Genomic DNA, 26,792 nt, shown 5'->3' with positions numbered 1-26,792 from the left:
TGTCAAAATTCAAACTCCAATTTCAATTTCACTATCAAAAAATTTATTTTCACCGAAAAATTTCAAGATTTGCAAAACAACTAAATCTAAAATTCATTTTGGAAATGCTCAAGCTTATACAATTATATCAAACTTTTAAAAATCCATCTAAGTCTAAAAATTTGCAATTTTATCCTGTCGGATATCATTTTGACCATCAAAAAAAATGTTGTCGTTGAATCTTGCTTGGCTTAAGGATAAAATTACATGTTCCGAAAAATCAAGTTTCGCACCAAGTGAAAACAAATCAAATCAAATCCTGGCCCAAGGGCGTCCAAGGTGTAAAATTGTTAATTCAAAAACCTCTGGACAACTCCAAATTTTGCTAAGGCAACCAAAAAAATTCAAAAATCTGCAAAAATTGCCAACACTTGCCCGAAAAAGGGGGTCCCCAAAAAATTTTGGGGCGATGATGTGAAAACCTCACAACACTAATGAAGTCAGAGAAGTTAGTAGGGGAGCTGATATGATCAAGAATTGTCTTGTAGAGGGGTGGGTTATCGCTTCCCTATGATATAACATTTTCTAGCTATGAGTTGCAATACAAGGATGAGTCATTTTCATGCTCGATAACAAGGTTTCTCAGAATTTCATTGGCATTGCCCTTGTCGCCAAGAGAGGGTTGTATACATAAGAGTTTGATGTTAAGATAGCTAGTGTTCACAGATGCCTTGTATGCACAAAGTTTCCTAGTTAAGTATCACCTCAGGTAACTATGTTATTACCAATAACTTCTACATGGTGGCATTGGATGACACTAAAATTGATCTGGGCCTTAAATGGATAAAGTATCCTAATAAATACTACCAAAGCTTTGGGAGGTTAGAGTTTAATAAAATATTTCAGGCATTAAGTGTTCCATGGCATTTTGGGGACAGGGATGGACGGACTACAAGATACATGTTTTTCGGACATTTTGTAAATAGCTGAAAATAAGGGACAACAGGGGATGATAGTATACAAATTTCAAATATATGGGTGTGACACAAAGAATTTTTCAAAATATATAAGGATATTATAGATAGAGGGAAAGAGAGGGAGATATGTCAATAACTGATTATTAACAAGACTATGTAAATAAATCACCAATTCACAGTTTACAACAGTAGTATAAGAACATAAATGATAATAGCAACAGTATAAATCAGCAACAACATTATAACAATAGACTCAAACATCAAAATCATCGTCTATCAATATAACTATCCAAATCAAAATGCCTCAAACATGTATCCAAAATTCTCAAACATCAAAATATAACATGCTATAGGCACAACCTATGAAACTAAGCCTCATTCTAACTATCAAATATCTAAAGGCTCTGAATGATTTGAGGTACTATCTCCCTCTAGATGAAGTGCATCGGCTAATGAATATTTAAATTTTAAATTCAATGGCCTTAAAGTCTATACATATATAAACAATACTACTTGAATTATTTTTATTCTAATAATTAAATATTTAAAAGCTATTAAATTAAATTTAGAATTATAATACACTTTTATTTAATATAAATTGTTTATAGTTGAATATATAAAAACTTATATTAAATATTAACATATTTTAATACTTATGATCTAATATATAAAAATTTAAACATGTTTAATCACAAATTTCGTTGCCGAATATTTAATCACAAACTCTATCATCCACGACATTAATTGAAACCTTGTGGGCTCCACACATAGTTGATTAGGGAAAAAGAAATTTTTTTTTAAGTGTTTTTATTTGATATTTAATGGCAAAAAACATATTTTTTGAACGCTTTTTTAGTTTTGGGACAGATCGGGGACATTTTGAGCGTCCCCTAGGCATTTGTGGGACAAATCTAAGCACCCAAATGTCAGGGGAGGTTTCATACAGTTTCCTGTTGGTTTTTGAAATTGGGGATAGCTACGGAACATCATATTTTTGTCTCACTATCCCCAAAAGTTTCAAGGATGAAAACAAGTCCCCTAGGGATAGGAGACAAATCTTTGTGTAACATTGATAATACACCTAATTAGAAACAATTATCATAATACATCGAAATCTAATGTCCCTCCAAAATCAACAAAGAGAATTAATAATATTAGTCCCTTACAAGTTTATTTAGGGATAATAGCAACTAATTAACAAGAGGGCCTTTTAAATTAAAAATGTAATTAATTAGGGCCAGATAATGAGTTTTCCTTCCTAAGAATCTATTTGAATTCAAAATATTTTGGAAGGAAATGGCCAATTGAGGTAGTATAAAAGGAGATCTTTTAGAAGTAATGGAGCATGGAAGACTTGAATTATCATCTTTATTTTTGTCATGAGCTTTACAAGCTATTTGACGTTAGTGTTTTGGAAGCAACCCCACCCTAACATCTTTTCGAATTTGTGAAGTCTTTGATGGACATGAACTTAACCTCAAAAGTTTGATTTTGTATTGCAATCTTACAAATTGTGGTATGCACCATCCATTGGGAAACCAACAACCTCAACATCCACAAATCTTACTTGGCAGAAATCATATGGCCACAAACTAATAACACAAAGGTCGTGATTTACTTGTAGAAGGGAGCGATCATTAATTGTGAGTAGGTTTGTAACATCTCAACCTCCAAATAGTTATCCTAGCCAACAATCATCTAATGAAATACTATAAATTCATTGACAGAAAGCAAAATATATTTACCATCATACACAGTTCTGAAAGTTTTTTTCCTTGGTAAGAGGCAAATGACCATTGGAAGCAGCGGAAATCTGTAATGTCCACTATCCCAAAGAGATTTTGATATATCATAATTATAGAATACTAAGTATTAATAATTCTATAAATGATTAATAATAAATAATTTAATTAAATATAATACAAATAATTAATATCCACATTTAGATAAGCCGTCTCCTTATTGAGCCCATTGTGATACTATGGTGATTCTACTTGATCTAGGTGGCCTTGTAATCTCCTAATGTTGACTTGTGCCAAAGTTTGAATGTCCCACGTGGATTCTTTAGGTGGACTTTCTTATGTTTGCTTGTACACTAATCTGGCAGGAACTGTTTAGTTAGAAGCTATTCGTGTAGAGCGAATGCAGATTTGTCATAGGAGTTTTCTTATACTCATGCAGACTGTCATTTGTTTATTAGCCACATTGCAAAAGACCACAGCAGCAATGATGATATCTGCTAAAACCATTCACTGTTACCAGTCTTGGCGTTTCTGTCCAGGATTGACAAGAATATGTCATGCAAGCTACTGTGAGATGCATTTTGTTTTTATATAGACTGGATGTGTGGGTGACAAAGACAAAGTTCTGCTTGCAGGTCGAGTTGGCATTCAAAGAATCAGTTAATGAAATGCCCTCTAAACTGATCTCTTAAGATTTTTGGGACTGTTTACTTATAACTTCCATCTCAAGAGACTTCTTCCCCTAAAACCTTAATATTGGTATATTGATTATGTATTTGAATCACTATATGTAAATCTCTTTAATAAGGAAATAATATTTTAATATGGTCCTTGATGGTGCCATTACTGTCATATAATGGAGGTTGCCTTGAACATACTAGATTGATTGTATATCCCAAATGATTGTGCCGATAAAGACTGATGAAAGATGTGAGCCTTATTATCATTCCCTCTGTCACAGTTTAGTATCTTATTGAGACTCAGCTTCAAACCAATCATATAGCCGATATGATTATAAGTTATAACTGTTATTTCTATTCATTCTCAAATATGAATGAAGTTTTCATTCTTTTTGTTTTCTTCTCCAATAAATTTGGCTATATGACTTAATCCATTGTGAATTATTATATTGGGCCTCCAACACTCAACTATCTCTACTCTAAATGCTAAATGGTTTATACTGTGCATAACTAAAATCATAGTTGCTGGAAGATAGGTGTTTAGTGTCGATACTCCCCTTTTCCACGTGTTGGATGTACTTCAATCCTAGTCACTGACCAGTGTATGGTCTATTATAGCAGCCGCATTCTTCCCTAAAATATCAATCTTCACTAATTAGATTTACATTCTGAATTAAGGTTATCATAACCTTCATAATTGCTGACTGTATATTCATTAAGTTTTTCCAACTCTCTAGATTGCTATTATGTAGGTGTAATGTTCCTTTGTAAGCAACTGAAGGAGACACGATACCATGTCTTAAACAGCCATACGTCTGCTGGTGATAATTATCGGGATGATATATATGAAAAGAAAATGGTTCAAGAATCAATTTGATATAGGATATCAATAATAAGACAATGGTTCTAACGGTTTTCTGATTAGTATGGTTGGCTCTTCGAATTGCTAACTGTATATTCATTAATCCCATTGTCTTTTCTATTGACGTATAATGGATTGCTGCCCTCCTGGTTTATACTTTGTTCTTCTTCCTTCGTGGATGTCTACTTCCCGATCATCATCCTCTTCCTTAATCACTAATATCTCCAAGCTCTTATGTTTTCTGAGTTTATCTTTTGATTGTCCAAAAGAGATAGTCATTTCTTATCTGTGTCATGTCTTTTCTATCTGCATATATTTTCCTTTATTTTTATCTTTTCCTGGCTACGATAGAAAGGAGAGTCAGTTCCATCATTGGTTGTAAACTCTTCCATCATCCTCCTATATTTTATACGCTGCATATATTTCTATGTTTGTTTATATATTTCACTGAACTTCTATCTATTCCTCCTCCTGCCAAACCTTAGTCACTGCCCTGCATTAACCATTCGCATCTCTCATATATTAACTACTTGTTCATCCCTTATGATGAATTGATGTTGTCTTTGTTAACTATGGTTATTCTCTGACCTAATATGAATCCCCTTCAATTTCTTTGGTCAATTCATTATTCCATAAATATAAGATTCAGAAATTATTGCTGGCGGAACATACTACAATTTTCTGTTTGATTTCTCTTTGTTCTTTCCATCCCAATCTCCCTTTTTCCTCCTCCTTGGAAAGGCAATATGAATACTAACTTATACCCATGGGGAGTGAATACTAACTTATACCCATGGGCAATATGAATACTAACTTATACCCATGGGGAGTGTCGATTGGAATGAATTGCATCCATTCAATTCATAATAGCATCACTATGATATAACAAAATATTATTATTAACTGAATGATTTGTTCATGGCAATAATTGTTTGGTTTGGATGCCCATTACATAGTGATCAGTTCTTATGGAGAGAAGTTAATTTATTAGTATTGAATTCTTTATATTTAAGTCAAATTGTTGTCTGACGTTTTTGTTTTCGAAAGGATGTCGTTCTGACAAAGGGAGGTACCAAAGTGAAAGAAATATACAGACGGAATTTAAGATTCTTTTGAGGTGTAAGACATCCATTCTTGGTAGAGCAGCACACGTTTTTGGCAAGTACAGGAGACGGAAAATGAAACATGTTTGTCATTTTTGGTGTGAATATGACATGGTTCGATTTTAAACTGAGACATGCTTGCAGCAATAATGACATGGTGCAAATAAGTCAGTGTTAAGTAGTGATACTTTGACTGCGTAGGAGAAAAAAAGGCAAGGCAGTTTGATTTTTCTGTGTGGATGTTGACATGGAGAGTAGCTTGAAAAAAGGTATCAGTTTTTAATTGCAATGCATATGTGTTGAAGAGATAGTTTTGGACCTTGCCAATAGATAGAAGCAAAGATAGAGCATCTGCTGAATAGAGGTTTTTGCAGCTCAATCGCCGTTTTGCCGCTGGGGATTTTGACATCATTCAACCCGAGAAGATATACATTAACCAGTATCATGTAACGCCAGTTAGCAAGTGGAGTGTGAAGGTTATTGATGCTAGTTACTCTTATGGTAAAGTGAAGTCCAAATCGGTTCAGAAGACAATGTAGTTGTTCTTCATACAGGCCAGTGTTTTGCAAGTCTGAATTGAGAATACGATACAGAAACTGCTATAAAAGCGTGATAGAAGCTGTTATGAAAGATGATGTATGAATGTTCAAGATCTGCATTACTGTGTTCGTTTATGTGTTTTACCATCTCTGGTAAAACCAGAGCTTATGTTTTGTGTTGCATCCTTGTTTTTATATTAGATGTTTTGGGTAGGTGCCCTCTTGAGATTGTAGCTTTTGTATGTTCAGGTTGGAGCCTGTGTTGTAACTGTGAGTGTAAAAGAGTTGCAGCTCTTCCTTGTACTGGATAGCAGCCCATCTTTATAGATTAGTGATACTGTGGCTTTCAACCTTGTTGGGTTTTGCATGAGACAAAATTGGCGTCCCTGTTTTTCTGAAGTGTGAACACTGTTGTTACTTGAGTTACATTTGTTTTAATGTTTTAAAAAACTGATTTACCCCCTCCCCCTCTCAATATTTTTGTTTTTTCATAGAGTTGTCTCTATTTGCAAGGATGAGATGAAAAAAGTAAAAGCATTCACAGCCATTAAATGCATTATGATTTTAAGAAATGGGAAGAACAGTGGGAGAAACAATTGTTAGCTTCCAAAATGAAAATGTCAAAGGAGTCATGAACGGTGAGGGAAGACCTTTCAAATTTGTGTTTGCGAGTTTTAGTTATCTTGGCATCCATTTTGGTATCATCAATGGGTCGCTAGAAAAGACTGGATATGAAAGGATAACTTTTGAAATGCTTCAAGTAGGAGAAATGTGTACCCTATTCTAATCCAAAGATAACTAGACTTCGGATCTGATTTTAAGACATTTCACACCCAAGATAGGCTTGTATATGTGCTAATGTGGTTACTTAGCTATAAGTAAATTACCAAAAGCTTTTCATTTTTTTTTCCATTTGATTGTAGTTCATCGACAAAAAATAAATCATTCATACCTAGCAACTAGCCTAGCTCCTTATACCCTACGTAAATGTATTTTACAACAATACATAATATTTGTCATTTATGCTTTGGAACATATGCTACTGATGTGATCTTACAATTTAGCACAACAACAACAAAAGAATCAACCATACTCATATATTGATCTGGAGTAGAGGGAAGCAAGAAAAATCTTTTAAAATAGCATCAAGAAGTAAATGAATAAGATCATCCATATCATACAAGCATAGTAATTGAAAGATGTGAATATAGGAATGAGTCTACTTTATTAAACTGAACTTTCCAGCTAACCATGCTTTTAAGTTATTACAAAATTCCTTGTGTTACCAAACATGAAAATTTATCACGCTGACTTAAAGTTTAAACTTACTTCTTTTGAAAATATTCCGCATAGTTGCACTGTGAAGAAATGCCAAATTTGCTATTTGAGTTTATCTGATGAAGAATGTCAACAATGCAATAGAATGTATTATCATGTGTGGTAAGCACCAACGAGTTTTTAAGAGTCTGCATGGGTACCCAACCATTAGCCAACCTCAAAGTATCTCTCATTTTAAATAGATGTCCCTCATCAAAATCTTTAGCCATATTTTGTGATGTAAGACTCAAAACAGGGGATGACAGAATGTCTTTTATAATCTTCCACTCAATCGTAATGACTTTATTTGCATCACATGATTGTACTGGAAGCAGCAAATACGAGGTTGATGAGTTTCCCTGATTTCCATCTTTCCTACCTAATTCCACATAATCTTTCAAAAAATCTGCCCTGTCCAGTATGGTTCTGAGATATGCTTCTTGAAATTTTAGTGCTTCTGCAAGCTGCAATAACAATTATGCATGGAATAAAAAAGAATCTTAACAAAATCCAAAATGAAATTTACAGATATTGATCAAACTTCAACTGTTAACCATTTTACCTGAAGAGGATCAAATTCCAAACTCCTACAAGGTATAAGCTCTGTATTGACAATCCTACCATGAGCGAGATGGAGTTCAATCTTCATAGTCGCTGCTTCCTCAGGTAAAGTAGATTCAAGAAAAAGACCGAATTGTGTGTACTCTCTATCTGGAGGAACAGGATTGAATTTCAACAAATAAGCATTAAGACAAACAGGCCCTGTGCATTCATTCAATCTTCCTTTCAGCGCAACAGGAACTAACATCTCATTAAGCTCCATTCCCATCTCAGCTCCTGATCCAAATAATTAGCATTGTGTTAACTAATAAATGTTGAAATTTATGAATGAGTAAATTTAATTACACAGCGATTTCAAATTTTCGTACCTACATATCATTCTATTATAAACGAAAAATCAATGAACATAATTATTTAAAACCCAATAAACCCAAAATACTGGTGCATTGAAAGCAATCTGTACATAAGCAAAATGATGGACATACCTCTAGCCTTGTGTGAGTTGGAATGTAGGCAGTTTTCAGTGCCTTCATCCTGCTCTTCATCTGCTGGCAAAAGATAGTCATTAAGAGCACCTATAGAATGTAAGCATTTGCATGCTTCTAGACATGCCACCCTCTTTGCTTTTTCTACTGACGAACATATAGGACCCTCTACTTGCCGAAAAGGTGCATTAGACGGAAGACTTATACAGCATTTCACACCTCCTGGTTCTTCAAAGTTGGAAAATTCTGGAATGGGACAAAAATACCTATTGAAAAACAATGTTGTTATCAGAACTTGAAGACTTTCTATTAACGAATGAAGTTAAGTATTTAAGCTACCAAAATTTAAGGGAAAAAAATGAAGAGATATAACTGCAAAGTTCAGCAACATACTCATCTTTAGAAAGCTTTGAGCAGTAATGGTAGAGTAATGATACACTACATCCTGTGCTGATGCTTGCCTTTGTACTATCTACTTCATATATTTGATCTTCCTCATCTTCATATGGATCTGCACCTTCTGGAGTTCGATCCAAGACCTCCTTTGTCATCTGTTCTTCGCCAGATACAAAGTGTTTAACCAATTTTTCCTCTGCGAAATTTCCCCTGTCAGAGCAATTGATATTTTTCAACAAATATAGCATACAGAGAAGTCTAGCTGCATTTAGAACAAGTATAACATTAACAACAGTAGCAAATGACCAATGACATTGACAACAATGAAAAGAATACCTTTCAACCAAAAAGATATACTCAGACTCTAGCATACGTGCACGACCTCTAGATTGAATGAAGCTTGCAACAGTGTTTGGAAGATCAAATCGTATTACAAGAGAACAGGTTTGAATATCAAGACCTTCTTCAGCAACATTAGTTGCTACCAAGATATTTATCTGTTTGTAAAGATTCAAGAAACATTTAAAAGTTAAGCTTTTTAAATGGTTGGATTTTGAAACACCACAATCTTTGAGAAGGAATCTGATAAGATAGGAAATCTACATAATAAAAATTAGATTGTAATCTAGGCTACAGTTTTTCACTGTTTCGAATGGCAATCAACCCCGTACATAGTGACATACCTACACCTTAGAATCAGACAAATCATAAAAGTACAAGCATTAAACAAAAACAACACAAATAGAGCATGAATAATGCAGCAGATACTAAGATTAGCATTGTGAACAAGCTCTCTAATAAATTTCCTGGCCAAAAGTTGTATTTAACTCAAACAGCAATTAAATAAACAAATTATGTAGTATAGCAATACACATTGAAATATCAATTTGAATGAAATCTGTCAATGTTTACTGTACAGGGTAAAGATACTTTAACACATGTAGTATGGCACAATACAACACAGAACAGATATCTTATTCATATATGCAATATGCACTCAATGCTTACAATCCGAATACAATGATTACCACGATGATCCAAAGTCCATTTTGGACGGTGTACATATACCTTCCCGAAGGCGTGACTCAAGCGTCACATGCCCGTTCAGATACTATTCTACTTGTCGGTTACAATATAGATTTTCTCGACATCGTCCCCCCCAAAAAAAAAGTCGTCTTCGGATGACAATACGACAAAACTCAAAATAAACTAAGTACATCAATGCATAAATACTAAACACAGGGATGCGTCCCTACCGTAGTGGCCATCCACGCCCTCAACTCGTTCAGCTTCATCCGTAGCTAGTAGACTTGTTCTTTCCTAACCTTCAGTTCTGCTTCTGCCTCCATCTGAAGCTCTAAAGCTGATTGCATCAGCCCTACAATTTCTCCCAACTCTTTCTCCTTCTCTGCCGCTATCTGTTCCTTCTTTGTTGCCAACTTTTGTAGCTAACTCTGTATTTCTAACAAGGCTGCCCTCTCGGATTCCCAGGCTTCCCTCCCCACGGCTAGCCTGGCAGCTGACTCCTCCCAAGCCCTCCCAACTACTACCTGATCCGCCTGGCTCCTACGAAGGGTGTAATATGCATCTATAACAAGATAGATCTTTTTTCGTCACACCATTTTCACATTCATCCCGTGCCTACACCAAACTGGTCTCCAAAACACGTTGCATCTATAGCCTCCACTAACACAACACTATCACCTTAGCCAATCTGACCTTGATAGCCACCCGTGCCTCCTTGTCTGCTTCCAATGCCTGGGTACACAGAGCCAAGTGTTGCTCTACTGCCTCCACTGGATGGTCAGCTCCTCCCGAGCTTTCTATGCATCCACCAAGACAGCCTCATGTCCAACACCTACTCCAAGTGCCTCCAAGCGTAGCACCCTTCTCGAAAGGCTTCTCCAGTGCCCTTTCCACCTCCGGCATACAAACACTCTATGCCTGCAGCAACTCCAAGTCTCATCAACTAGTCACACTTCCCACAACTGATAACTAAACTGACTGGGGGTCTAGGGAGCATCGCCCCCAACGAGGTCGAGGGGCAGCGCCCCTGTGGGGTCCCTTCAATATCATACGTTACTCATTCTGAACTATTTTGATTTGTCATCCTTTTTTTTTTTAGAAGCTCCTACTTCCTGAAGAGTATGGCTCCTTCCTCTTGAATGCTCTGGTACGGCCTTCGAAGGGTAACTTTATTAGTGTACCTCTGTCCTTCTTTGATCTCTTTTATTATATCACCACTTAGCCCCATACAATATTGTTTTGAAATCCCTCTCTTCCATTGGCATTCGTACGGCTCCTATACCCCTGTCAAGTACGGTCCTTACTTCCTACGGCTCCTATCTGGCTGATATAGCTCATCCTTCACCAACTGTATTTACTTGTCCGTACAGCTATACTTTCACATCTTACTACCTCTATGCCTCCAAGCTGTACATTGTTTTAGGAAGCCATATGGTTTCCAATTTCATCTTTATGAAGGCCGGACGGACTTCACTTGTTATCACTAGTCGTACGGACTTCACCTATTATCAGTGCCTTACATATTGGCCATACAATATCGGCTCTGTTTAATGGCAACTGCACTTCCTTTTGCCGTACGATTTAAGCTCGTTTTGTACTCCTCTATCTGGTCGTATGATGTTACTTGATGTCCTCTTTGGTCGTACGGTACTTCTCATGTTCGTACGGTAGGCATTTACTTGGCCGTACAGTGGTAGCTCCTTGTCCATACGGTATTTTTCCCTTGCCTTATGGTGCACCTCCATGTCTCTTCCTGCAAATTTCCAGCCGTACGGTGCACCTCCAGGTCTCTTCTTGCAAATTTCCAACCATACAGTGTATTCTTCTCTTCTCCACGTGGGTCATAGCTCTCTCTGGATTTTGGTACAATCTTTCCTGAACATGCAAATTGTCGTACGGTCTTTGTGATTTCCTTAAGGCCATACGGTGCATTAACTTGTGTTCTCCTTGAGTCCGTACGGTCCAATTCACTAGCTAGTTGTTACCCCTCTTGAGCCATATGGTGTGTCATGTACAATATCTTCTCCTGTTCGGCTGTACAGTGGATCACCTATGATTTCTTGTCGTCCTTTTCTTGGCCGTACGGCATCACCTATGATTTCTTGTCATCCTTTTCCTAGTCGTACAGCATCCTTCCTAGGTTGTACAGCGTTTTGTTTTTCTTTACTACCTTCCTTTCTTGCTTATGCTCCCGATAGGTCGTACGGCCCTATTTTATGGCAACCGTACTCCCTTCTACTCTCCACACGTGCTCGTATGGTCAGAATTCCTTTTGACGCTTGTCTGTACGATGTACTTTCTTTCCTCTCTTAAAAGGCCGTACTATTTTAAATGCAATTGGTTTTAGTACTCGATTCTACCACTAGTATGTTCTTTGGTTCGGTATCATCTCCCAAATTCATGGTTCGTACTATGGCCTCTTCATATTTTATTGACTTTTCCTTATTGATTACATGTGCAGGTGTTTCATCCACCTGTGCTTCTCCCTCCTTTAGTTCACTATACTCCTTTGGAAACTCGTTTCCTTCTTTTTCTTCCACGACACCCAACATATTGTACCTCACGAAGAGCTCGTAATCTTCCATCTGCCAGTGTAGCAATCCATTTACCAAACCTAGGTCGTCATCAGTCGACCCTCCTAATCTCAGCAACCCTTCTTCATTTGGTTCCTTCATCTTTTTTCCTTCGTCATCACTCTCGCCTTCACCTTCTAAGTTTGACGACGTTGCCTCTTCCCCTACCATTTGTGTACGTAAATCAATTATGAATCTTCTGCCTCGACATTCCATGGATAGGGTGTTTCATTTCCAATCATGTTTTACTTTTGCCTGCACCAACCAACCTCGTCCAAGGATAGCATTATACCCTCTTCTTTTTAGTGGGATGACCACAAAATCTAATGAAAATGGTTGCATCCCGATCGTTACCGGTTATTCCATCAAAGTTCCCAATGGTTTTATCTCATGCTAATCTGTTGTAACTGGAAAGTAGGTGGCCACAACGTGGGTTGTCCTAGCTTTTTCCAAACATCTTCTGGTAGCACGTTCACGCCTAATCCTCTGTCTACAATTGTATCTATTAGTACAGTGCCCAGAATGCCCATCTTAACTACTGTCGGATGCCTTCCTTTCATAAGTGCCAGTAGCATCAGGTTTGTTGCCATTGTTCCATTATTATCTGTTCCTGTTTCCTCCGTCACTCTCAGGGCGGTGTCATATTCATAGTAGCTATTTGCAACTGTGGCATCGTGACAAGGTCATTTAATTTAATAGGAACTTTTGTTTGCATTATTTGCCTAATTATGTTTTGTTCCACTAAGTTCCTTTTTGAAGTTTCGGCAATGTCTTTTACTTGTGATTTCACTGTTTTCATCTACCTTTCTAGCTTCGTTCATGCTTTTTGTAGCCTCTCCTTCTCTTCTTCTACATCAGGGTATTTTGCTTTCTTCACCTGCTCCCATGTGACCGCCAGGACCTTCTCATCACATGTTTCAATGCTTAATAGATTTACGCCTTGCTTTGGGCATTTTGAATCTTCGTGATCCCTCGAACCACACCATCTACATATTAGTTGTGATGTCTCCTTTGTAGTACAGTCTCTAGCAAGTGGCTCCAGAGATTGCACGCACGGCACTGAATCATCAATCGTCCACTCCCATTGTACTATATTCGACTCCGGCCTCCATTGTTACTGTTGTTGTTATTGCCACCTCTTCCACGTCTATTATTGTTGCGATATCCTCCCGAAGTTGCATCGTTGTTTGTGTTATTTCGAGTGGACACTTCCTGCGTTAGTAACACCTGCTGGTGTCCTTTTCATTTCATGTTAAACAGACACTCCTTTAGGGAATGTCCCGCAACCTAGCAGATGTCACAAAACTAATTCTTCGAGCATGAGCCCTTTGTATGGCCATCTTCTTTACTGTCAGTGCACCATAGTTCTCCCTTCACTGTGTCTGTATTCTTTTTCAAATTCTTAAATTCTTTCATCATTCTAAGCATATCTTTCTGTAATGCTTGAACCTTCTTGTTCGTAGAGGATGGACACTATTAGGAGTCTATGAAAACATCAAGTACATATCAATCCTTTTTAGGAAACTTTGAATCCCTGTTAGGAGATTCCAACCCTGTTAGAAGTTGTGTTAACCCTGTTAGGAGTTGTGGAAGCCAAATGGACCTACTGTCCAAATAGCTTCAAGGGCAAGACCAATGAACTCACTGTCCAAATGATCTCTATATTTTTCCTTGCAAACTAATAGAACTGAACTATACTTCTCTTTCCTCTTCCTCTATCCTGTTAATTAGACTTCTGCTTTTTCTGATCTCAATACCAGATCACAAACTTCGCATCAGAAAATCCCTTGGATTGGTTACTCCCATTTGCCAAACACTCTACTCTTGTTCACACCTTCTAGAGTACTTGGCATACTCCATACATCTTACAAACAAGGAAAATACTTTCCTTTATACCAAGTCCTCAAAACAATTCCTTCAATCGGCTTTGAGGCTTTCCCAATTAATTATAATAGGACCACAATAAGATAATTAATGATTTTGCAACCATATAGCACTATCGGTTCATAGTCTATACAACTCACACGTGCGACTCCAGGACTTGTGCACTCGCTAATCTCATCATCAGATTGTCATCTATCATTGTCTAACTTCACATCTCCAGATTATATCTCTGCTAGAAGATATAATATGATCATCAAAAACTATTTTTCAAGTACTCTGTTTCTATACTTCTCTCGGTAAATCACTTATAACTTCCATATGTCTTCGACTTTGGTTACGCAAACTTAACCTCGTCATTGTTGTCGGTAAAATGTATAATGTAGCCGAAGGGTAGAATAGTATCCAAACGAGCGCGTGACGCTTGAGTCACCCCTTCGGAAAGGTATATGTACACGTCCGAGATGGACTTTGGAAGCATCATTGTAATCGAAGATCATTGTAGTCATTCTAATCAAATTGTAATCTACAAGTGCATACATGAATAAAGTACCTGTTCTGAATTGAATCGTGTTATACTTGTGTTAAACTTCTTACCCTATGCGGTAAACATTTGGCACCGTTGCCAGACGAACCTGGAACGAAGGAATGATATGAAGATTGATGCCGAATTTGCCAAACAAAGATCGGAATAAGGTGAAAGATAAGAATGAACTAAGTACAACAAAAGAAATTTTAATTTTAACACAGCAAGCAGAATGCAAACAGAGACTTCAGCAGATTGCCGAGGGGCGCCGAAGGGGTGAAGAGGCATAGACGGAGGGAGTGCACTCACCTAGCAGGCTGAGGAGTGCCGAGGAATTGCTCGAAGAAACTCGACAACGCTTGAATTTGGTGGAGGAAACAAGGGAAGAATTCCTTAACTTGTATACGCCGAGGGGAGAGTGTCCAAACGGAAGGGAAGCAACTCGCACGGCTCGAAGTGCCGAGGGAGCACGAGCGTAGAGGGATCTCTTCATTCTTGATACACAGGACGAACGGATACAGGCGGAAAATAGAACATCACTTGAAGACTTGTCACCAGACAACGCAATTGTTGGGAACAAAACTATTGTCCAGAACAGCGCGGGAGCACAGAACACCGCGAAAGTCCAGAACAGCACGGGAACACAGAACAGCGCGGGAGTCCAGAACAACACAGAAACACAGAACAGCGCGGGAGTTCAGAACAGTGCGGGAGCTCAAAACAGCGCGGGTACACAAGTACCTCAGAATCAAAGACAAGTAACAATGGCTGGCCCTAAAGAAAAGTTACCCAAGTTTCACGGTGATGGTTCAGCAGACCCTATCAAACATTGTAAAACGTGTGAAACCATATGGACAGCAAATGGTGTGAGGGATGAGGATGATTGGGTAAGACAATTTCCAGCGACCCTACGGGGTGTGGTGATAGACTGGTTTTCTGACACTAGTCCTCAGAAACTTAATACATGGGAGAATGTTAAAAAAGAATTTATAGCAGAATTCAGATTACTCCGAGATGATAATGAAATAGTGGCAAAAATCTACAGCAGCAAACAAGGAAAGAATGAGACAATCCGAACCTATGCCAAGCGATTGAAAGAATTGATCGGAAAGATGGAGAGTCAACCAGCGGATGGGTTGAAAAAACGGTGGTTCGTGGAGGGGCTACGGTTGGCTCTTAAAAAGAAAATGAAGATTGTACCACCGACATCATACACCGATGCGTATACTCGCGCTATGGATTTGGAAAGTGAACAGAAGACGAGTAAGAAAAAAAAGCCTAAGTCCTCTAATTCAGATGATTCATCCTCGGAGAGTAGTAGTAGTGATGAGGAATCAAACAAAAAGGTGAAAGGGCTACAAAAAGACATGCTGTGGATGATGAAAGAATTCAAAAATTTGAAAAAGAATCCAGATACAATAAAAGGAGAACTGTGGTGTACAGATTGCAAGGAGGATGGCCATACGAAGGGTTCATGCCCGAAGAAGTAGTTTTGTGACATTTGCCAAGTGGCAGGGCATTCCTTGAAAGAGTGCCCGTTTAACTTGGAAACAAAAGGACATCAGCAGGTGTTACTCACGCAGGAAGCGTCGAACAATAGCAATAACGCGGGCAAAGATGCAACTTCAGGTGGATATAGAAATAACAATAGACGTGGAAGGGGCGGAAGCAATAACAACAACAATGGAGGCTGAAGTAGAATACAATATGATGCACGTGGAAGGCCGATGATACAGTGCCAGGCACGTAATCTTTGGGGTCACTTTGCGAGGGACTGTACTACGAAAGAGGCGCCGCAGCTACTATGTAGATGGTGTGGTCCAGGGGACCATGAAGATTTGAAATGTCCTAAACAAAGTGTAAATTTATTAAGTATTGAAACAAGTAACGAGAACGTGTTGGCGATCACACGGGAGCAGGCGAGGAAGGCAAAATATCCGAATGCGGAAGAAGAAAAGGAGAGGTTACAGAAAGCCCGAGCGGAGATAGAGAAGCAGATCATAGCAGAGAAGTCACAAATAAAAGACACTACTGTAACTCCGAAAAGAAACTTGGCGGAACAAAGTATGGTGAAACAGATAATGCAAATGGAAGTACCAATTAAATTAAATGATCTTCTTCTCACCATGCCACAGTTACGTACGGCTATTATAAATATGACACCATCCTCGAGAGCAATAGAGGAAGCACAGGATGGCTAGGAGGAAGCAAAGAATAGCAAGGAAACAACCCCGGCGGCAGCAACAGATCCGATGTTACTAGCACTGACAACAGGGAGACACCCAGCAATGGTGGAGATGGGCATTCTGGGTACGGTGTTAACGGATACAATAGTAGATGGAGGATGGGGAGTGAACGTGCTGCTGGAAGATATCTGGAAAAAACTGGGACAACCTACACTATGGCCACCCACCTTTCAGTTACTTACAGCAGATCAACATGGGATAAAACCCTTGGGCACTCTACTGGTGCAGTCGGTAACAATTGGGACACAACCATTTTTACTAGATTTTGTAGTTATTCCATTAAAGAGAAGAGGGTATGACGCCATCCTAGGACGGGGATGGTTGGTGCAGGCTAAGGTAAAGCATGATTGGAAAAGGAACACCCTGTCAATGGAGAAGGGAGGTAGGAGATTCATAATCGATTTGCATACAGAGATGGTAGGAGAAGAAGCCGCGTTGTCGGACTCAGAAGGCGGTGGTGAGAGTGATGACGAAGGGAAAAAGAGGATGGAACCAGATGATGAAGGGGTGCTAAGAATAGGAGGATCAACTAATGATGACCTAGACTCAGTAAACGGATTGCTACATTGGCAAATGGAAGATTATGAGGTCTTTCCGAGTTGCAATATTTTGAGTGTCGAGGAGGGAAAAGAAGGCCATGAATTTCCAAAAGAGTACAGTGAACTCAAGGAGGGGGAAGCGCAAGTGGATGAAACACCTGCCCATACGTCCAGTAAAGATAAACCGATGAAGTATGAAGAGCTGACGGTGAAAACAATGAACTTGGGTGATGAGGAAAATCCGAAGAACATTCTTGGAGGAGATGATTGGAACCCAGTATTGAAGGCAGCAGCTTGGACGTATAAAGACTTAAAAGGAGTACCACCAGAGCTATGTGTCCACCGGATACCATTAATTGAAGGTGCGGTACCCGTACAGTAGCGGCCGTACCGAAGGAATAAGAACTATGCAGCATGGGTCGTGGAAGTTGCACAAAATAGGTGGAAGGTATGGCATCAAAAGCGTTTAGAATTAAACAGATTTCAACCTGGTCAGTTAGTACTAAAGTATAATGGATGAAATGAAATAAGGCCTAGAAAATTTAAAGTTAAATGGGTTGGACCATACAAGATATGGGAAGTTGGGTATAACGGAGCAATTAAATTGTGGACACTGGACGGAAAAGAAATACCAGATGCCGTAAATGGATCAAAGTTGAAAATATAGAGAAAGAAAGGCTCCTCCGCAGACAAACAATTGATGACTGAAGAAAAGTTGTTTGTAAATAGTGTATATATGTATAAAATTAAAAGTCGAATATAGTTGGTAAACTGTAGTTATAGAAGTATGAAGTGATAAAAGAAGCATAAAGTAAATGTACTAAGAGGTGATTTGTTTATTAAACTATTAGGGCCTGGGACTATACAAAGAAAATGGAAGAAAAGCAAAAATAATAAAGTGAATCATAAGAATAACCCTAGAGAAAAAGGCAGTACGGCCTTGAAAGAAAAGTGGAGCAATTTTGTTCACTGTACGGCCCCCAAGGACTTATGTTGAAAATAATAATAATAATAATAAGAAAAGCCATAGTAATAAGTAAAGAAAACGATTCAAAGTATACTTTCAAATAAGATGGATGACCGTATAGCCTCAGGGGGAAACAATTAATGACCGTACAGCCTCAAGGGGAAACAATTAAGGACCGTACGGTCTGGGAAACATCATGTGCAGTTATAAATCAAAGACCGTACGGCTTAGAAATAAGACATTGTACGGCTGTTGAATATTCTCAAAAACTAGGACTCCGTACGGCCTTGAAAGAATAGGGAAGGATTTTTTGACCACCATACGGCAGATGTGGAAGGGAATAAGCCGTACGACCTGCTACGCATAAAAAGACCGTACGGTGAGGATAAAAGCAAATAGGAGACCGTATGGCCCCAAGCAAACCGAAACATAGTACAGAAAATTGATAGCCGTACGGCCTCATCATATGAAGGGAAACAGAGAATACTGTACGGCCCCTGGGCAATGAGGAAACTTCGTACGGATACCATACGATGGGAGAGCAATTGACAGAGATAGTTCCAAATAATACATAGTATAAACAGGCATTCAAAGCACCGTACGGCGTTGAGAGCAGAAAAGAAGAAAGCAATAATAGGAATTTTATGAAAGTCGTACCATTACTAGGGAGAAGCTGGTTCAGACGTACGAAGGGTATCAGGAAAGAGGGAGGAAGTGGAAGAGCAAAAAAAAAAAAAGAAAAAAACGACGACAGATTGAAACAGTTCGGAATGAGTAATGCATGATACCAAAGGAAAGGGTAGACATAAGCAGTTGCCAGAAAGAGTGTGGAATCGGAAAAAATGACAAAAATGGTGTGTTCGATGCAGTTTTGTGTGGGTTTCGGAGTGCTAATTTGGTCTTGATGTTCTGTGCCCCTCGACCCCGCTAGGGGTGTTGCCCCCTACACCCCCAGTCGTTGCGGATATCAGTCATGGGAAGTGTGACCAGTTGATGAGACCTAGAGCTACTGCTATAGACATGAGTGTTTGTGTGTCAAAGGAGGCACTTAGAGTAGGTGTTGGGCATGAGGCTGTCTTGGTGGATGCGTAGAGAGCTCGGGAGGAGCTGATCATCCAGTTGAAGGCAGTATGGCGACACTTGGCTCAGAGTAACCAGGAGTTGGAAACAGAGAAAGCAGCACAAGTGGCTATCAAGGTCAGCTATGGAGATAGTATTGTGTTAGCAGAGGCTACAGATACAATGTAGGTTGGAGACCAGTTTGGTGCAGGCATAGGATGAATGTGAAAGTGATGCGATAGAAACAGATCTATCTTGTTGTAGTTAGTCAATTAATGTATTTTTTTGTTAATTTTTCTCAGATATTTTGTAATTGTCGTCCGGAGACGACCTTTCTTTTGGGGGGGATGATGTTGTCGATAAAATGTATAATGTAGCCGACAGGTAGAATAGTATCCGAACGGGCGTGTGACGCTTGAGTCACCCCTTCGGAAAGGTATATGTACACATTCGAGATGGACTTTGGAAGCATCGTTGTAATCGGAGATCATTGTAGTCATTGTAATCAGATTGTAATCTGCAAGTGCATACATGAATAAAGTACCTGTTCTGAATTGAATCGTGTTATACTTGTGTTGAACTTCTTACCCTATGCGGTAAACAGTCATCAGGACACAGTGTAGAACATATCCTTAAATGCGCATCACCACACCATCAAAACTCTATCCGTAAGACCATCATCTCTGTCTGCTATTCTGCCAATCTTCACAAAATTACCGCTATGTTGACATCAATGACAAACACAGTCATGAATGCAACATGTTAATACTCCCACATGCTCTCAATGCTTAGGATACTCCCCCAAAGGAATACCATCGGCATTCATGCTAACACAAATATGCTTTCCAACACCGACGTTCATGCCCAATAATAATATAGAAGACTTTGGTAAAGTCTAGAAATGATTATCAACACTAAGGAATTCTGATAAAGAAGCAAATTGTCCAAAAAAAATCTGACACCTAGACTACTAGATAAACACATAATACTACTAGAGTTAATTTAGACCACTATTAAATGCCAAATAAGCTCTTACATGTAGCGACCTAGCCAAAAAAGCCCTTCTTTAGAAATCTACGTGAGACACTAGACTAAAGATGCCATTTGAAGCTTGAAATCTGGTATAAATGGCAGCCACTAATGAATGACAGGTTTGAAATTAATGAACCTTCAAAACCTAGATGAATTTTTCCAATTGAACCACACATACAACCCATGTGTGAAGTCCTCCAAAGCAATAATTTTGATCTCTCGCAACCTCAAAATTGCAAAAACAAGGATGATTGAACAATGTCCAATCCCCTAGTACAGCTGAAACCCTTCTTTCAATTGCAAAAACTCCAAACACACCAGATGTGCAAAGCGAAATGATCAATAATAAAGAGGTTGATTTGCATTTATAATCCCAACCTCCTTAATAGCATTTAAATTCACTTTTAGGTTTTTAATAATACTTTATAATAAGTCTTCAAACTTGGGTGCTACTATTCATGGATTATAAATGCACTTTAATATCGTTTAAAATAATATAATTTGTGTGCACACTAACTTTGTAAAATACTTCAATATTTTCGCCTGAAAATATAGTTCATTAATTGCACTTCTTTAAGTCACTTAAATGAAGGATCATGGCACCATTGAATATAAAATAAACTTTTATCTCTATAACAATTATAAATAAATTAATCAGTTTAGTAATAATCAAAATAGCATGACTCCCCAAATAATCATTATTTTCTCAATTCTGTCTGAGCCTCGAAGTCAACCATTGTGTCTATTGCGCACCCAACTACCTTACTAAAAATAGTAAGGGTCCATCTCTATCAACCGCTCGCTTATAATAAATAGTAAGTCCTTCACTATTTCTTCAAACCATGTATTGCAATCATAACGTGTTCAAGTGCCCCGCTATGAATAGTAACCTTTAATTTCCTAAAATAGTCACTTTCTATAAATAGAAAGTGAGTTAAAGTGAGTCCATCAAAGCTCAAACCTAAACATATATTGAGCTCTAACAAAGAATACACACCAATCTCTACCAAATGGGGACCCTCCATCTAATTGCCTTAGCCTACTGTTGCCCTCATTTTTATCCCCCATTATTTTTGCATATGGCAGCTTGTTTAATCCAAGCCCGGAATGCCCATGTCAAAGTGATGCAATTAATTTAAAAGTTGGGTCAAGTCGGTTCTCTTTAGGATTTTGGGTTTTCCCTTCCCCCTTCGAATTTTCGATCTAAGTAACCCGGGTTTGGTCAAAAATCAATGTGTCCAAGTCTCCCGCATAGTTCATGAGTCTAGGTGGGTAGGATAAGTCTTTAGGATCACCCTTGATGAGAAGTAAAGTCAAGCCAAAGCGCATTATCATTGCAAGTTCGGGATGTCAGACTTTCATTATTCAAGCTTCTACACTAATCAGAGAAGTGTTGAAAAAGCTTCAACTACGCGGGTGCGAGTATTTGTGTTGGTCGTGGAAGATTAAACGAAGTGCAGAAATATTCTGCAAAGATTCCCTTAACACAACCCGCAGTTTAAGAAAAGGGCAAAAGAGGTGTGACCCCACAGGCAAGAGATAAACTGGATGCTACGGGAGGTTGAAATGCAAATATGTCTCGGAGGTGCCTAGAATTGGATTCTCGGAAAAGGCTTTCTCCTTATGTGACACCATAAGTAAGTTGAAAGTGCTCCAAGCCAAAGCCTGTGGGAAAGTGGACAAATTGCTTCTATAGAGCTATCACTTCATCAAAGGGGAATTAAAGGCAAGTTTGTGGCTCTACATTACTAAGGGGAACCACTGACTTAAAGGCTATAATTAAGGTTTGGACAAGGGTTTAACTCGTTACTGTCGTGCTGAGGAAGGAAAGCGAAGAGGAAATCTAATTTCCCAACATATGGACTGTAAGTGATGTGACATCCTAACGTCACTTTCCAACCGTTAACCATTGGGCATTAAACTCAAATTTGATCGATAAGAAAAAGAGTCACTTTCTATTTAATGCAGTTACCCTTCACTTGTGCGGCACAGGAAATTCAAGCAAAGATCTCACAAAGAAAGTTTGTAAAATGGAAATCTCGACATCATCATTCTTCAAACGGGCACTTTCTATTTTCATAGCCAAGTAAAGCCAATTACAACTTATTATAAGTTCTAAGCCATGGCAACCAAGTTTGCAAGGTATGATAGTTTGAGTGGGATCGATTGTAAATTGAAGGACTTAAGCGACACCCAATTGAGGTTCTACGATCTTGGAGATCTGCACAGGAGGCTGAATTCCAAACCCTTACATCCAACCACTCAGAAGCTAAAAGAAAGCGATCTCGTGGAAGACATAAGGTTCACAGTAGCAGTCTAGGCTCTAGAGTTGATACTAGAGTGCACAGTTGGAAAACTCGCAAAAGCCAAAAACTCGTGAAGCCCCACAAAAGTTTAATCTGGAAAAACTTGGCCATTTTTTTAAAAAACTCAGGAAAACTCGGGAACCTAAAAAAGCCGCTAAAATTTAATTCAAAATACATTTTTTCTCAAAGAGAAGATGCATCTAATGAGTTCATTATAGATAACACAAAAGAAACAAGGAGGAGTTTAGATATCTATAAATGCATGGTGGGTACAAAATCGTATTCTCACGCGGAATGCTGATGGCAGGAAGCACAATAGTAAATAGTTTATGTCAAGCTAGAAGTAAAAACATCATTACAATCACGTCTTCCTCTTCCTAGCTCTATTAGCATACTGTATCTCTCTATTTTACATAATATATATAGGCTTTTTGTCTTTTGTTTTTAACAAAAAAAAAAATTTAAAGAAATTTTTTTTTTTAAATTCAAAAATTGTTTTCTAAAAAACTTGCTGATATTTTGCCAAAACTCGGCAATTAATCACGATTTTTTCACAAAAACTCCGCGATTATTTCTCTAGCTGAGTCACAATTAAATCTAGGAAAACCTCCCCAATCCCAAGAACTCGGCGATTAGTAGAAACTCATTGATTATTTGGCAATTATGCCAACTATGCTAGAGTGCATCTCCCACTATGACCTGTCCACACACCAACAAAATGCCCAACAATCAAGTGTTGCTCATCATAGACAAAAACACCATGCGGAATTATTTCCGGCTACCTGCCCACGAAGTGTTCAACCAAATGGATTTCAAGAGCTCAACGCTGAATTACAATGAAAAGAAGTTTGTTGGGAAGGAGACTTGTTGGCAACGTGGTTCACTGACTCCCAAAAGCACCAAAAGCGAATTGCCAAAAATCTATATGGCACCAACCTAAAGAAGGAAATTGTGGACATCCTGGTGTTGCTACACTAGCTAAGGGTAACGAGGATGCCCTAAATTTTGTTGAACACTACTACTACTACCTGGTGTAGGTGGTGTGTGCAGAGAATGAATATGTAGACTAGGCTCAAATTATGAGCGATTAGTCGGCCTCATGGTTGCAAACTGCAAAAGTCCAAAGGCAATTCTTCATGTAAATGTTCTTAATCTATGCATTGGCTACCATCCAATTGTGGCCTGATCTTCCCCATGTGGAAGAGTTTGATGATGATATCCAAGTGTATGATTTCTACCTTGGTCTCTAGCTACACGAGAGTTAAGTAGAATTCGCAAGGGTGAACGATGCCTTCACCATTAGATTATGTCGGGATTCGTAAGGTTACCTGGAGAGGAGATTGTCCCCTAAAGCTATTTCTGTTAGTGTAGTTTTTTTATTTTTCCTATTTTGGTAAGTTTTTCCTACACTTTTAATAATCTCACTTAGGTTAATAAAGCATGTCTTATTAGGTGAATGGTTGTGAGGTGTCACCTTCCTACATGTGAGCATCCATTAGCTATCTTGGGAAGATACTTTGCTATCTTTAGTCCAATAGATGGTTGCTCCTCATTGGTTGGTGTTGCCACCTCCTCCCTCTTCCTAGCCTATATAAGCATGCTACCTGGCTTGTATTTGCATCTCTTGTTTTTGCATCCTCTTAATGCTATTTTGCTTCCAGCATTTGCATTACTCTCTTGGAGACTAACTCTATGATGCTATTTTGATTTTGTATCATTTGCATTCATAGTTTAGATATTTACGCTTTGCACTAGTTTTCTGGGCTATTAATCTTTTTAGATTCTAACATGGTATCAGAGCTTTTCTATGTGCAAGAGTAGATTTTAGTTTCCTTATTTGAGAGATTCGGGGGGGGCAAATAAACTTTATTGTAGTTTTTTGAAAAATGAAGTATGCTCTTCTCTTGCATCTTTGGATGATCCTGAGAATCAGAAAATTTTTGTCAAAAACAGTTTTTCTCTGGGGTTTCAATCTCAAATCTGACAACCAACTTGCATATTTGGAGTTTTCAATCAGTTTTGCAGGTTCCAGCATGCCATTGATGGACTTAAGAAGCTGATCCAGCATTTGCATGTCATATTTTGGTTGCTGGGGTCGTTTTTTGATTTTTGGAGCCGTTTTTTACTGTTAAAGGCGTCTAATTTACACTACAGCAACATCTTCTGTACATCAGCAAAAAAAACGCTTTCTAAGTTTTGTTCACAGCCCCGAAAAACCATCTGGGTATCTTTTAGATTTTGCATGCAAACTGTATATTTTGTAGAATCGAGCATGCAAAGCTACAGCCATACCCCTCTCCATTGGCAGTCGCAGATTTGAATGTAGTTTTCAAATGTCTCGTTCTTGCTCATACAGACTCCGATTTTGATGATTCTTATTATGAACTTGGCTATTTTTTTGTGCTCTATCCACTAGTGGAGTTATTTTTTTTATTTTCATGCATGAATTCTTCAGAAATTGCAGATTCTCAGCCGTGACTATGCACAGTTCTCGTTTTGGAAACTTTGGAGGATCATAACTTTCTCATACGAGCTCGTATCGAGGCGATTCTTTTTTTGAAAGTGCATGATTTTTTGAGTAGATCACAATGGTGCTATTTGTTTCCTTGATTATTGTGCCCAAGTTTCACTTTTAGCATATGCTCTTCATGAGGGTTTGTAATGCATTGAAATCAAGACCACCAAGTATCTCTTTCTAATGGTAGTTGTAAACGCACTAGAATAAAGTGCCAAATCATATTTCTTTGGAGGGGGGTTCTTTGATTGAGTAAAAAGGGGGGGGGGGGCATTGTCGTGGCTGGGTTCTCTTCTTTCTAGCATTTCTTCTCTGCATTTCTTCATCATGGACCAAACAAATATGCCCATCCTAACTCAATACAATTATTTTGAGTGGAAATCACATATGACAATTCACTTAAGGAAAGCTGGATTAAATAGGATAACTATGGGACTTGAAACTGAACCTGCTAAAGATGAAGATAAGCCTAAGTGGTTTAACAAATGTGATGAGGCATTTGGAACATTGTGTTTTTCTGTTTCTCCTGACTTGCTATTTTACATTGAGTCTTTGGATACACCAAATGAAGTATGGACAAAGCTAGAAACACTATTTGGCACACAAGATTCAATGAAGGGTCATATGTTGGAAAATGAATTAATTAGTTTGAGTCCAAGCAATTTCAACACAATCCAAGATTTCTTCACCAAATTGAAATCACTAAGGCTGCAGTTAAAACAATGTGGAATTGAAAAGAAAGATGAACAACTGATTCTTAGTATTCTCTCTAAGCTAAGTTCAGAATATTCTGTGTTTGTCTCTACCTTCTATGCTACTAAGGGTGCACTTGGTACTCAATTCACCATGCCATCTTTAGATGATTTTTCTGTCAATCTCACTCGAGAACAGGACAAGCTAATCCAGATGGGCATTCTTAAGTCCTCTAAGTCACATGCCTTGGCTGCCAACCAAGGTACAAAAGAACAACAAGGACAAAGTAGTAACAACAATAGTAAGGGTAAGAAACAAAAGAATAGCGAGGAGAAGAAGGATCATATATCGATTTCTTCAAAAGCAACTATTGATACACCATCTTCCAAGGGCGATAAGCCTAAGAAAGAAAAGGTCAAATGTGCCTATTGTAAAAGACCTGGTCATGATGAACATAAATGTTTGCAGAAACAACTTGATCACTTGACATACATTCTTGAGAAGAATAATATCAGTGTTCCTGAGTCTATCAAACAAAGTTCTAATGAAGGGTCTAACAAAGAAAAAGAAAACAGCAAGGGGAAAGGAAAGGGCAAGGCCCTTTTTGCAGTTGCTTCCTCACCATCCACTTGGGTTCTTGATTCGGGTGCTTCACACCACATGGCTTCATCTAAGGAAGAAATTGCATCCTTGGAGTAATGTACTATGCCTTCTATGTTGATGGGTGACAACACTCCTATTGAGGTGTGTGGGAGAGGGTCTGTTGATGTGGGGGATGGCACATTCCA

The 26,792-nt window shown here is 38.4% G+C and overlaps 1 protein-coding gene across 4 annotated transcripts in view; it reads right to left on the bottom strand.

Moving 5' to 3' along the window:
- The window catches only part of DCL4 (dicer-like 4), a 337,223-nt gene that overhangs the window by 134,769 nt on the left and 175,662 nt on the right, over positions 1–26,792 (bottom strand). For all 4 annotated transcript variants that reach the window (XR_016355843.1, XR_016355845.1, XR_016355844.1 and 1 more), the window contains exons 12-16: positions 8,978–9,138; positions 8,639–8,851; positions 8,246–8,511; positions 7,762–8,036; positions 7,212–7,663 (exon numbers count right to left, since the gene is read on the bottom strand). Coding sequence is in view for 1 of the 4 variants with exons in the window: in XM_089798919.1 (XP_089655045.1) it covers positions 7,212–7,663; positions 7,762–8,036; positions 8,246–8,511; positions 8,639–8,851; positions 8,978–9,138 (1,367 nt within the window). In the remaining 3 variants the exon portion in view is untranslated. The remainder of the gene's footprint in view (positions 1–7,211; positions 7,664–7,761; positions 8,037–8,245; positions 8,512–8,638; positions 8,852–8,977; positions 9,139–26,792) is intronic.

Source organism: Cupressus sempervirens, chromosome 9 (genome assembly GCF_028749045.1).
Source record: "Cupressus sempervirens isolate cs-2001-9-10 chromosome 9, ASM2874904v1, whole genome shotgun sequence".
NCBI classification, from domain to species: Eukaryota; Viridiplantae; Streptophyta; class Pinopsida; order Cupressales; family Cupressaceae; genus Cupressus; species Cupressus sempervirens.
The sequence above is the reverse complement of the archived record's forward strand: the minus strand, read 5'-3'. Positions and strand labels throughout refer to the sequence as shown.